At 39.7% G+C, this 11,791-nt stretch overlaps 1 protein-coding gene across 4 annotated transcripts; it reads right to left on the bottom strand.

Moving 5' to 3' along the window:
• Window positions 1–428: 428 nt before the first annotated feature.
• Window positions 429–9,816, bottom strand: LOC6577678 (excitatory amino acid transporter). Of its 4 annotated transcripts, XM_015165791.3 has the most exons (8): window positions 9,575–9,816; window positions 8,877–9,194; window positions 4,826–5,008; window positions 3,943–4,276; window positions 2,922–3,497; window positions 2,249–2,578; window positions 1,854–1,968; window positions 429–1,793 (listed from the first exon to the last, which is right to left on the bottom strand). In XM_015165791.3, the coding sequence occupies exons 3-8, from the start codon at window positions 4,989–4,991 to the stop codon at window positions 1,626–1,628; spliced, it is 1,689 nt and encodes a 562-aa protein (XP_015021277.1). In that variant the 5' UTR covers window positions 4,992–5,008; window positions 8,877–9,194; window positions 9,575–9,816; the 3' UTR covers window positions 429–1,625. The 4 variants fall into 4 exon arrangements, with proteins under 4 accessions (XP_015021277.1, XP_015021276.1, XP_002003628.2 ...); XM_015165790.3 differs by having other exon boundaries at window positions 8,877–9,816; XM_002003592.4 differs by lacking the exons at window positions 8,877–9,194; window positions 9,575–9,816 and having other exon boundaries at window positions 4,826–6,060.
• Between the last annotated feature and the right edge of the window lie 1,975 nt (window positions 9,817–11,791).

Here is an 11,791-nt window from a genome sequence, read left to right as displayed (position 1 = left end):
TATAAAGTATAGTCATAGATTCAATTGTTGACACATATATATATAAAATATATGTAGTATGGGAATAAATATAGATATGAAAAGGACTAGTCAGATGATGTGTTGCTAATATAATGATGAATAATGAATAATATTATAATCGCTTAATGAGTTAAAAGTAAATGCATATACATAGCGATAATATAAGTATACATACAAATATAGATATATTAAGGTATCCTAAAATGCCATTTGTATAGCATTAGTTAAAATAGTCTTAGATTATTATTATAATTCGTTTCAAAAATGCTTTTCAAACTATTGCAGGTTTGCAATCAGATAGACACAGAACGAAGCCAAAACCGGATAGCAACACGTTCTATAGTTCTAAACACTCTCGTAAGTGAATTACTTGTTGACCGATCCGTAAATAAATCAATTTTTATAGATTAACATAACTGTTTATTATTTTATTGTATTCAGCGTATGCGTACAAATCGAATGTTGGATATGGTTTTTCGGTATGTTTTATAAGTAAGTATTTGTATGTATGTATGTTTCAATATAATCACACTAATTCTACTATCAGTCTACGTATGCATAAGGGATATACAATCATATGTATATAAATTGTTATATATAGGTGAGTGTGGTCTAAAACAAAATCAATTGAACTGAGGTGGGTTTCGCAGCCAACCAAAGCGAAAACTAAGCCAACTTCGTTTACAACCTGCGCATTTGCACTTACAAATTGCATTACATAAGAAAAACAAAATGTCTCTCAATATAAATATAGTATATATTGTATATTATAATGTTTGTTAAATCATAATTGTTTTTTAAAAAGTTCCCGTCTTGCCATCAATGACACAATCACAAAAATAGGTCGCCTGGCCAACCCTAGCCGCGGCGCTTATAAAATAATACCCATACAGATTATGCATATAGTTTAAAACACATCACAAAAATCCATTCCCATTTCCTTCTCTTGAAATTAGTTGAGTGTATATATTTATAATATAAGATTTTGTTGCTACTACTTTCATTGCATATCATATCGAAATTATATATACGTATACGCCTATTAATTGACTCATATAACTGCCTATATATGTGTTATATGAATCTTGCAGGTGGCCTCTACTATATTCGTAATCTATTATTATGTTTGTTATGTGTATATATATTTACTTTCGATCCGATCCGATCCGATTCGATCCTCGCGTGTATATTTGCATCTGCCTAAGTAATTGCTATTGATATTTTGGTCAGATCTTTTATGGAAACACAGCTATATGTGTATGCTTGTCTATCTGATATAGTTTTCACTATCTTCTTCATTCTTTTTCAGGGTGGGTTTAAATCATAGACAAAATTCTATTTGGACAGTCTCACAAACAGTTGGATTGACATTTCTATAAATGTTGAATTATTATACCCTGAGCCCATTGAAAATGGGAAATCAGGGTATATTGGTTTTGTTTTTGTTTTCATATTTTGAAAAGTTTCTTCATCAAAAAATCAAAAAAGAGTTTATCAAAAGGTGTTTTTGTTGTTGTTGTTGTTGTTATCGGGGGAACACTGTGGTCTATTGGTGGTAATCTACGTGCTTATTGGTGCTTCTGCTTAAAGTCCTGTTCAATCGCTTAGACCCGACGATTGCTCTGCTCCTGCTGTAGATTCACATTATTCATTACGGCGCTCATGTCCACGACTACGGAGTCATTCAATTGACATTTTCCGGGTGATTCCAGCTCGGTTTGGCCCTCCAGCAGGCCCACATGATGCCCATTGGGTGTACCAGCGGGCATATCCTTCATCAATAGGAAAATCGATTTAGATATATGCCAGTGGGAGTTGGAGCTCTATTTTACCTGGTAATTGACAGCAGCAGCATCCAAGGCCATTAGCTCCTTGCGCGATAGCTCCTCGACGACAGCGGCGGCATAGCAATCCCCTAGCATGTTGTTGGTTGTGCGTATGCGATCACTGCAAAACAGGAATCTATAAGTCCGCGCACCAATAGAGTATATAGGGATTGACTAATCAGAGAGCTATGGGAAGTGAAGTGGCAAATTAAAGAATTTAACTTTGATTGCTTAAGAATAGACTACAGTAAGGAAAGTAAGAAAGGTCTAGTCGAAGTGCCCGTCTAGAAGATCACCCAGAATATCTCTAAAAGGAGGCCAGGGCCCTTTGAATTTCAAGGTCACTTCGATTAGAAAAATGATAATTTCCACAATATCTATACTTATATAGCTCTACTTACACAAACCAATCCACGGCGAAGAGCAATGTCACATCCTGTACGGGTGCATCGATGGCGGTCAGGACGACTAGAAGCAGGACCAGCGCTGCGCTCGGCACGCTCGCCGAGCTCATGGAGGCCGCCGTGGAGGTCAGCAGCACGGTCAAGAGCTCACCAAAGCCCAGCACCATGCCGCTCATCTGGGCGATGAAGATGGAGGCGACAGCTATGAAGAGGGCGGTGCCATCCATGTTGATGTTGCAGCCAATGGGCAGGACGAAGCGTGTGATGCGCGGATCAATGCGCAGTTTCTCGTTCATGCAGCGGAATGTCAGCGGCAGAGCGGCGGCGCTGCAGGCGTTGCCAGATCAGTTTTCACATGAGTTTCGAAACGATTTCAAATGCGTATTCGATTGGGATGTTGTTGTTGTTTCAGTATGTGTTGTTGTTGTTTTTGGTGAGTTTTGTGATTTGCAAAACAAAAAAGTTGTTGTTTTTTTTCGAAAGAAAAATTCAACGAATGGAAAATCAAATCGTTTGGAAACCAAAAAGAAGGAAAAATACTTGTAACATGTTAAACGTTCGCAACCACACAGAGAAAGAGATAGAGACAAGGGCTTTATATCTCTCAGCAAAGAAATTGAGAGAGAGAGAGACAGAAAGAGAGCAGAGAGTATAGATTTTAATGGCTTACGTTGATGCTGTGGCAAAGGCGGTTAGCATGGCCTCAATGAGGCCCTTGTAGAACTTGAAGGGATTACGTCGCACGAACACAAAGTAGATGAACTGCATCACAATTAGCTGATAGATGACCACACCGATGGCCACCGTTATGATGAACCACACCAGCTGGGCCATCACCAGGCTCAGATTATCGACACTCAGTATTTTGCCAGCGATGACCGAACTGATGCCCACCGGCGTTAGCCACATCACGCACGTCACCATTTTCATGATCACCTCGAATACGGCAGCAAAGAAGTCGACAACCACCTGACCCTTCTGTCCGATGGTGCCCAAGACGGTGCCAAAGACCAGGCAAAAGAACACAATGCCCAGCGTATTGGTGCCGCTGCGATATTGCACATCCCTCACCAGCACCACCGGCTCCATCTCCGGAATTTGACGTTGTGCTTCCACGCCGTGCACGATGCCTACGGCTGTATCGTTGGCTGTGTCATTCAAGCTATGCAAAACGCTCGGTTTGGGCAGGTAGACGGTGTGCGCCTGTTGTATCGATGCTTGGAATAGGTTGTCCGGAAAAACGTTTCTGCAATCAAAATAGCTTATTTAAAGCAGCTTGAACTACTTGAAGAGAAAGCAGAGGTATATTTGGTATATTTTGAGTTTCTAGCAGTTATTGCAAGCAGTGTATGAGAGACGGCAGTTAGCTGCAAGCAGTGTATCGAATAGTTATATAGAAGAGTATCATAAGTGGATAGCTTTAAGCAGTGTACATTGACAAGAATATTTACAGACTATTCAGCATAGGCCCACGATGTCACATATTCAGATATATAATATCATAAAAGTAAGACTGGGACTATACAAAACTAATATATTCTTTTCATTTGTAAATAATTTACGGAGCAGATTAAACTACAGGAAGTTTTTTTCACTGTTAACTCTAACCGAACTGCTTTCATTTGTATGTTTACAAGCAGTGTAGTTTCGCGCGTTTTACATGCGTTTTACGCGCGATTCGCTTCACTCACCTGCCCAAATCCAAAAGGCTGTCCAGTAACTTAACAGCCCGTTTGTCCGATGCCCGATCGTCTGCATTGTGCAAGTCCGGATTGCCTGGATGGATGAGCATGACGAGCGCAATGCCCAGCGCCGCATTGAACAACGAAGTCGTGGCGAAATAGACGAGAGTGCGCAGCGCGATTTTGCCATTCATCTTGGCATTGAGGCTAGCCGAGCCGGCAATCAGGCTGGAGATAACCAATGGCAGTATCATCAGCTTCAGCACACGCATGAACAGCTCGCCTGGGTACGAGATCAGCATAATGGAGTCCTCGTGCAGCTGCAACGGACGCAACGAAAGGCCTTTGGAGCAAAAAAGATAAATGAGAATAAAGTCTTTTAAAATATACGTACTTAGAACAATGTTATAGCAAGCAGTGCAAATTTTTTACTCTATGACATATGCTCTATCAGTAAATAGGACTTCTATTATCTTACTATTCGTTTGTCTACATAAGTATTGTTTATTAAATTTTAATTAGGTTTAGGTTTAGGTAGGATTTCTATTCTTTTACTACAATATTTGTTTATCAAAATAAGTATATTAATTTTTTACTAATTATATTTGTTGAGTCATTAAGCAATGAATTAAAATAAAATATGAAAAAAAAAAAAAACTATAATGGAAATTAAATATTGTTTACTTTAATAAATGATTCACTTGAATACATTTATAATATACTGAGCTTTGTTTTCAATAGTATGCAAATTTAATAAAAATAAATAGGAATAGTTATGCTTAACCCGTAAACCAAAAAAATGAAATATTCATTATTTTTCGTGCGGTGTATCAATAATGGATGGATGGGGCTTACCCCTCCTATGCCATGTTATGCATTTCGTTAGACTTACCCAAAATGACGCCCAGCATGACGCCGGAGAGCGTGACAAGGAGCATCAGATTATCGCTCAGCCATTTGCGATAGCCAGTTAGCTCGAGGGGCGCATCGCAGCGTTCCGTGGTCTTCGGTGGCAGCTCAGTGCCGTGCACGGCTGCCGTCATATTCGGTGGACCCATTTTGGCGAAGAGGTAATCTGAAAATTTCCCAGACTTTTCCATTGTACAGGTCGAGCGTTGGCAATGGACAGCAATCGCTGCAGCAAAGCAACAACAAGTCGCGAGCGAGACGGCTATAGAAAGTAGACGTTCACGGCAGCGGGATGTGGAGGAAACGAGGAAGTCCTGGAACTCGTACGTGTGAGTGTCTGCGTGTGTGTGTGTTTTTGTGTGTGTGAATGCCCCAATCGAGCACTTACTTTAATATATATAAGGGTTTATATATATGTATGTATATTTGTCTGTGTGTATATAGTGTGATGGATGACAATTGTCAGACTGTGCTCAAATTATTGATTTTTTAAGTACTTCACATTGAACTTGAGTATGTTAATTAGGTAAGCCATTTGGCTGGCTGGCTGGCTGGCTCCCGTCCCCGTTCTCGTTTTCGTTCTCGTTCCCTGTTCCCAGTTGTGCTCTCAGTGCAGCCTCTATCGATGTGGCGTCGTCTTTTTCAGCGTCAATGTTCGTGTTTTACTGTTGGCGGCGTCTCGGACAGCGCCTAGCACCAAATTGCGCTCGCTGAATGGCTCCGTTGTAGTGGTTTTGTACTGGGCCGCTTTCCCTAGAATCGGACGAACTGCGTCCGTTTGCGTTTGCTCAACGGCTGCTCAGTCCGCTGTCGCTGTCTCTCGAAATAATCGATAAAAGCCGCTGCAGCTGCTTGGTGCAGTCTTCGAATGTGGCTCTGTGACTCTACGGCTCCCTTCTCAATCGGAATCTGTGTCACGCCTCAGCGCCCACTCAACTGTGAATAGGTATTCACAGTAGCTCGTTTGCGGTCGCCCAAGGCTCAAGGCTCAAGGTTCGTTGGCTCGTTGGCTCGTTGGCTTTAACTGGTCTTTAAGTGCACAAACTGTTCTTTGGCTTTCGTTTTCACTATGCACTTTTTCTTTATTGAGTTGCGTCTGGTTTGGCTGCTGCTGCCACTGTTGATTTCTCCTCGACTTATTTGGCTTTTCTCACTTCCGTTTCCGTTTCCGCTGCGCGAACCGTCGACTCGAAGCTAGCTCCAGTGAATGCGCATCGTTTGGCCTGTCGCTCGCTTTTATGCTTCGTCCTTGCTGAGAGAGCGAAGTTTCGCTTGCTATAATAATCCCTTGCAACGCCAAACACTCTCGCGCCCACTCTCTCTCTCTCTCTTTCTCTCTCTCTCTCTTTCTGTTTCGCTCTCAGTCTGTCGCACTCTGTTTCTCTCTCGCTCTCAAATGCCGGCAACGAAAATTGGGGCACTGCGTTCTGAGTTCTGAGGCAACACGCATTTGCAGCTCGTTTGATTGACATTCATAATTATCTTCAAGCGGAAAATTCCAAACCGAAGTCAGAGCTACAATTGATTAGCCTTAGCGGGTATCGGAGTTCCTACCTCAACAGCTGTGCGTCAGTCCTTAGTTTAGTTTCGTCAATTTAATCGCATTTTTATGATCTTTTAGAAAGTTTCATTACTTTGTTAGCCACTTGAAAACTGACATTGACAGGCAATTTGTTTTATATATAATTTACATATAGTAATATAATCTGGAGCTTATCGTAATAGCTCTGCTGATAAAGTTTAACCTTGTGTGTCTGGTTATATGATAAAATTATATCTGTACCACACAACTGAAACTCAAGCTGTCAAAGCAGCTGCTTAGAGCCTTGACCTAGTTCTTCTTTATTTTTCTTTTTTTTCCTATAAAACTTGCCTGAGCAATTCATAGCTTAAAGTTCATTATATATGTAAAAATAATTTATTATTAAATATTATATTATTATTATATTAGTTTATGTCCTATAAATATATATACATATATAAACAGTATTCACGGCATTTCTGATGTATTCACAAAGCTGTCAATAACTTAAGTCAAACGAATAACTTTCTGTAGTGTGTCTATAATTTGGCTTAGGCTTTCGCTACTAATGACCCGGCAGTTGTTAGCTGTGGTGCACTGGTGGTGGCACAGTGGTGGTCGGTGGTGCAGTTTGTCTAACTTGCCCCAAAGGTCACCCCACACATCGATCCATTGCGACGGCTCCTGTCAAGCTGTCACTTAGCTAAATCATGTGCCCAGTCAGCGAGGAGCTCATTGCGCCTCCTTTCCACATTAGCGCTTGGGCAGACGTCCAACGTTATAGGGCAGAATTCTATATATGTCTGTATATATCATGTAAGTCTGTATATATGTATGTATATGCTTTCAAGTTGCGGGTCGCATCGATCCGGTTATGGGGCCTATGTTCATGTGCCAACTGCATGACGAACGTCTGCTTCTCCCGCCGATCCTCTGGCAAATAATTAAGATAATTGCGAGATATGCAGCCGACTATATGTTTCGATATACATATATGTGTATATATAGATTTGCATAGAAATATCTGACATAGCCATCGGGTGTTCGCTACGCTTTGATATACATTTTGTCCGCTGTCAGAGGCGATTTATTGGCGTGCATATATCTATATCTATTTATGTGCCACAAACTTGAACTTGAACCTGGCATTCGCTGCTGCACCCTTAGAGCGGGCGCCACACAAACACAGATCCCGAAGAGCTGAACAGCCACCCAAAATGGTTGCCAATTCAATTAAGTTTGTTGTAGTTCCTAATTCGGGTATATAATAAATACATATATATATATATAAGTATTGCCGTTAAGCACGATAAGTTCTGCGTGTCCCTGCCGAAGGTCATTTGTGAACTTCCCCCCACTTGAGCCAAGCACTTTCCTCTCTCGGTGTGAGCTGGCGTGTTCTCCTAATGATTGCTTTCAAGTCCTCGTTCTCGATTTATAGTTTTCCTGCTTTGACTTTGTTTTAGCTCCGAACAAGTTGTTAATGTGCGCAGCTCTTATCTTAAGCGTGTCCTTCGATCGCACACACTAGCCAACACAATTTATTTGAGAACTCTGATGCTAGTACAAACATAGTCGTATAGTCCTATAGACCATATGTTTCTATTTTTATATTTTTGACACATTTACTGATTGACATGTGAAAAATATAAATTGCTTATAATATTTGGTAATATATGTTCTTTGAATATATATTTTCCCTCGTGACAGAGGCTTCACTCTGGAATTAATGCTCATTATCGTCAGTGCTTCTTTATTTCATTAAATATTTTTTATAAATGGTATTTAAATTATTTGTTTCAATGTTTAAAAAATTTTTTATTTTTTATGTTATTTATTATTAAATTTTAAGCAATTTATATTTAATTTTTAACAAGTCGATTTTGTTTTATTTTTCTAATTTGTGACGTAATAAAAAAATTGTCTATTAAATTTTTTTTTATTTTAAATTCTCATACAATTTAAAAATTTTTTCAAATTTTAAATTAATTTTTTATGTTTAATTTCATTTTATGTTTTTTAAAATTTATTTTCTTTTATTTATTTTCTTTTATTTCTTTTGTCATTTTCACTTAGTTCTTGTCACCCAAGGAATACTTTGAATATAGTCTAACTTCAGGAAATAGTATATACAGCTGGAAGTTAGCAACACTAGCTCGATATGCAGCACCAATCAAAATAAATATGCCAAACTAAGAAGCATAAATTGTTAGGAAAAAAAACCTCCAAAGATCATAGCTAATCTAACTGAAAACCTTTATAATATGCATAAAATATGAATTGTATTTTTGGCTATACTAGAAATCGTATTTTTCCCTTTAATTGCATTCACATAGTCACAGCGAAAAAATAAATTTGTCTGCCGTTTGGCATTCGGCAGTTGTGTAAACATGTGTTATTTATTAATGAGCTTTTAATAACTATATTTAGGCGCTTGATGTCGGGTGTCGTTGTCGTCGCTTGTTGTTGCTTTTGCTGTGCTTCACATAGTTGTCGCCGGACATGGACTTACCTCTAATTATAAGCCAAAAGTTACCCAGTTTTATGCTGGTTATTGGCACGCTTGCACTCTGACTTTTTGTTTTGCACTTGACTTTCAACTCTTTCTCTCTCTCTCCCTTTCTCTCACACACTTTAGTTGACTCTCACACTAGCACGTTCTCACTTTCACTTTGAATTCGCTTGTCCGACGGGGCTACGGGGCGTATGCTTAACGTTTTGCCAATGCAGTCACTTGATGGAATTTTCGCAGCAGTTTGAGCTGCTGTTGCATCAACAGTTGCTGAATGCGTTGCACCGCTGTAGCCGTGTTTAGTGGTTTGCCTTCAACCTGCCGGTTAAGTTGGGTGGTTGAGGATTAGACAAGGTCAATTTACTATACGCGCAGAGTGCCGCCCCTTACACCTTTCCCGCCGCGCAAATTCAATTATGCCCGGTGAAGCGAAGCGGGACAGACTCAGTGCTTGGCCCGCCGGGAAACCGGGCAAAAACCTGGGGCTAACCGGAGGCAACCAGAGCAGTGCAATCACAATGCAAGCCAAAGAACCAAAACAACAACTGCTAAGAGCTTAAGTTGTATTTCGATTTTTCTGCCACGTCTGCTCTGCTCTGCTCTCCTCTGTGTGTTTGGGTATTATGGGTTACGTATGCACTACATCCAACTGACACTTCCGCCCGTCAATTTTCTTTTGTTGTTTTTTTTTTTTTTACCTCTCAAGCTCAACACGGAACACAGAACGCGCTCTCACCGCACCGAAAATTGAAGCACTCGAAACGCCAGCGATTGGGAAACTGCGTCAAAAATGGTGATGGGATCGCGTTTTAACCAAACGATCGTTAATATATAGCCTAGTTATACATATATTTATATATATGTATATGTATATGTATATGTATATGTCGACTATATGTTTGGCAAGTGATTGCAACTGCGATTCATTGGACGACGCGTCGACGCGTTGGGCTCGACTCTTGAATGAGAAGTGAGCGATAAAAGTGTTTCTTTTGGGCAGCTGCACAAATTCAACAAGAAACAAAAAGAAAATTCTATTCTACATTTCTTTGGCTTTGTTTTGGTCACACTCACTCACACACAGCGAACAGCGAGACAGACGGGAATTTACATACGTTTTCATTTATAGACCTGCTAATGGGCATTTGCATTTTGTTGCGGCATGTGTGACGCACTGAAGGTAGTCATTAATGATTGCCATTTAGTATATATTTATATTAGCATATAATATCAAGAAATTTTGTTTTTGTTGTTTAAAGTCTGCAATCGAAATACTGTAAAAGGCAATCAATTGCAATTGCAATTACTTTGTTTTCCTTGAATTTACCTAGAGAATTCCTTTGCCAGTATTTTGTTTCTTATAATGCATTTATTATTCGGTTTCAAAAAATCAATTAATTTCCCCCAATTTTCATTTTAAATTTCTCTAAGGGTGCCAGGCCTGACAACAGCGCAGGAAGGGTATGCGGTTGTACGTAAATATATAATGACGTACACGCGAATAACGTCAAAGAGTCCATAAACAATGCATTTGGCAGCCTATTCCACGTGTACGCCCTCATTACCTCATGTCGCCCCTTGGGCTGACTGCTCTTAGGGCCTAACTGGTCACATGGCCAGTCACCTAAAACTAGCGACAATTGCCTAATGCAGTTTGACACACTTTGAGCTGAAAAAGTGAACAGCGACAATGTCAGCTACAATATCACAGTGATGGGCAGAGATCTCAACACGAGATCACATCACGCTATAATTTCCATTTAAATGCAATTTATGCTAAGAAAAAACAAGATAAACAAATTGGAAAATTGGAAAATCGTTTTTCCCAACGAGTCGAGGCGCAAGTGGAAAATTGCGTCCGAAAGGTGTGTGAATAATGATGATAAATGGGAATGGCCGCCATAAAGCAACCACCCGCGCGCACAAAAAAAAAAAAAAAAAAAAAAAAAAAAAACAGAAAGACAAATAAACAATTTAGCACTTTATGATGGTATTCATATATTACACTCTATGAGCGAGGAAAATATCAAAGAAATTATACATATGTATATAGAAATGTATTTATATATGTATCGCATTTAGAATCTTTGACAGGTATTTGAACTGTGATCAGTCTCTAGTTTTTTTGATGCAGGTTGAAGAGGGATGATAAATTGTACTATGGAATAAGTCTTAGTGAACCAAATACAGGATTGTCCATATTCGACAGAACCATCAACCTTATATTTTAATAGAGACGGACACAACCAAAAATAATGAATATAATCATTTATGATTTATTTTTAATCTATATATATGCATGGGTACCTCGAATATGGGCAGCCTTGTCGAGTTATCAGCCCAGTATATAAAATATATATACAAAATCTTATCTGAACGACTGACTGACTACCTGATGCAATCCTAGAAAAATTCGCACTTGCAAGACTTGGTTACCTGACACAAACACCTTGCAGCAGAGTATCCGACAGTGCAATATACTAAAGCAACCGATTCCTACTTATTTGCATTTGTCATTATAATTATTACGTATGTATTATATGAATATTGGACCAAGGCGGGCAGCTAGCAAAGCCCCGCCAATACGAAGGGGTGCGCCAGCAGATTATAAAAATAAATCAGTCAGCGCACAGAGAAAGAGATGGCCAGACAGTAGGCAAGAAAGGGAGACAGAGAAAGGGAAAGAGAGAGATACAGTGAGAGGGAGCAAGAGTGAGGTAGCAAGGTGCATCGGGCAATTTGCATAAGTTATGAGCACACAAATTGCGTGATGGGCCCCAAATGTACAGCGAAAAAAATAAATAAGTAAATCATATCGTGCGGCAGTCGGGCAATGGGCCATCTATTGGCCAATTAGTTGATATAGTTAACCGATTGAAAGGCTGGCTGACTTACGTAAGCCGCGGCTGCCGTCA

The sequence above is a fragment of the Drosophila mojavensis genome, unplaced genomic scaffold, assembly GCF_018153725.1.
Source record: "Drosophila mojavensis isolate 15081-1352.22 unplaced genomic scaffold, ASM1815372v1 contig_36, whole genome shotgun sequence".
Taxonomy (NCBI): Eukaryota; Metazoa; Arthropoda; class Insecta; order Diptera; family Drosophilidae; genus Drosophila; species Drosophila mojavensis.
This window is presented reverse-complemented; position numbering and strand designations above follow the sequence as displayed.

What these genes read in the sequence shown, in the direction of transcription:
- LOC6577678 (XM_002003592.4), bottom strand. Translation starts at nt 5,033, where the DNA reads ATGGAAAAGTCTGGGAAATTTTCAGATTACCTCTTCGCCAAAATGGGT. An exon ending in CATGCTGGGCGTCATTTTGG is followed by an intron (nt 4,277 to 4,825) that starts GTAAGTCTAACG and finishes TTTGCTCCAAAG; the next exon opens with GCCTTTCGTTGCGTCCGTTG. An exon ending in TTCGCCGTGGATTGGTTTGT is followed by an intron (nt 1,969 to 2,248) that starts GTAAGTAGAGCT and finishes CCTGTTTTGCAG; the next exon opens with TGATCGCATACGCACAACCA.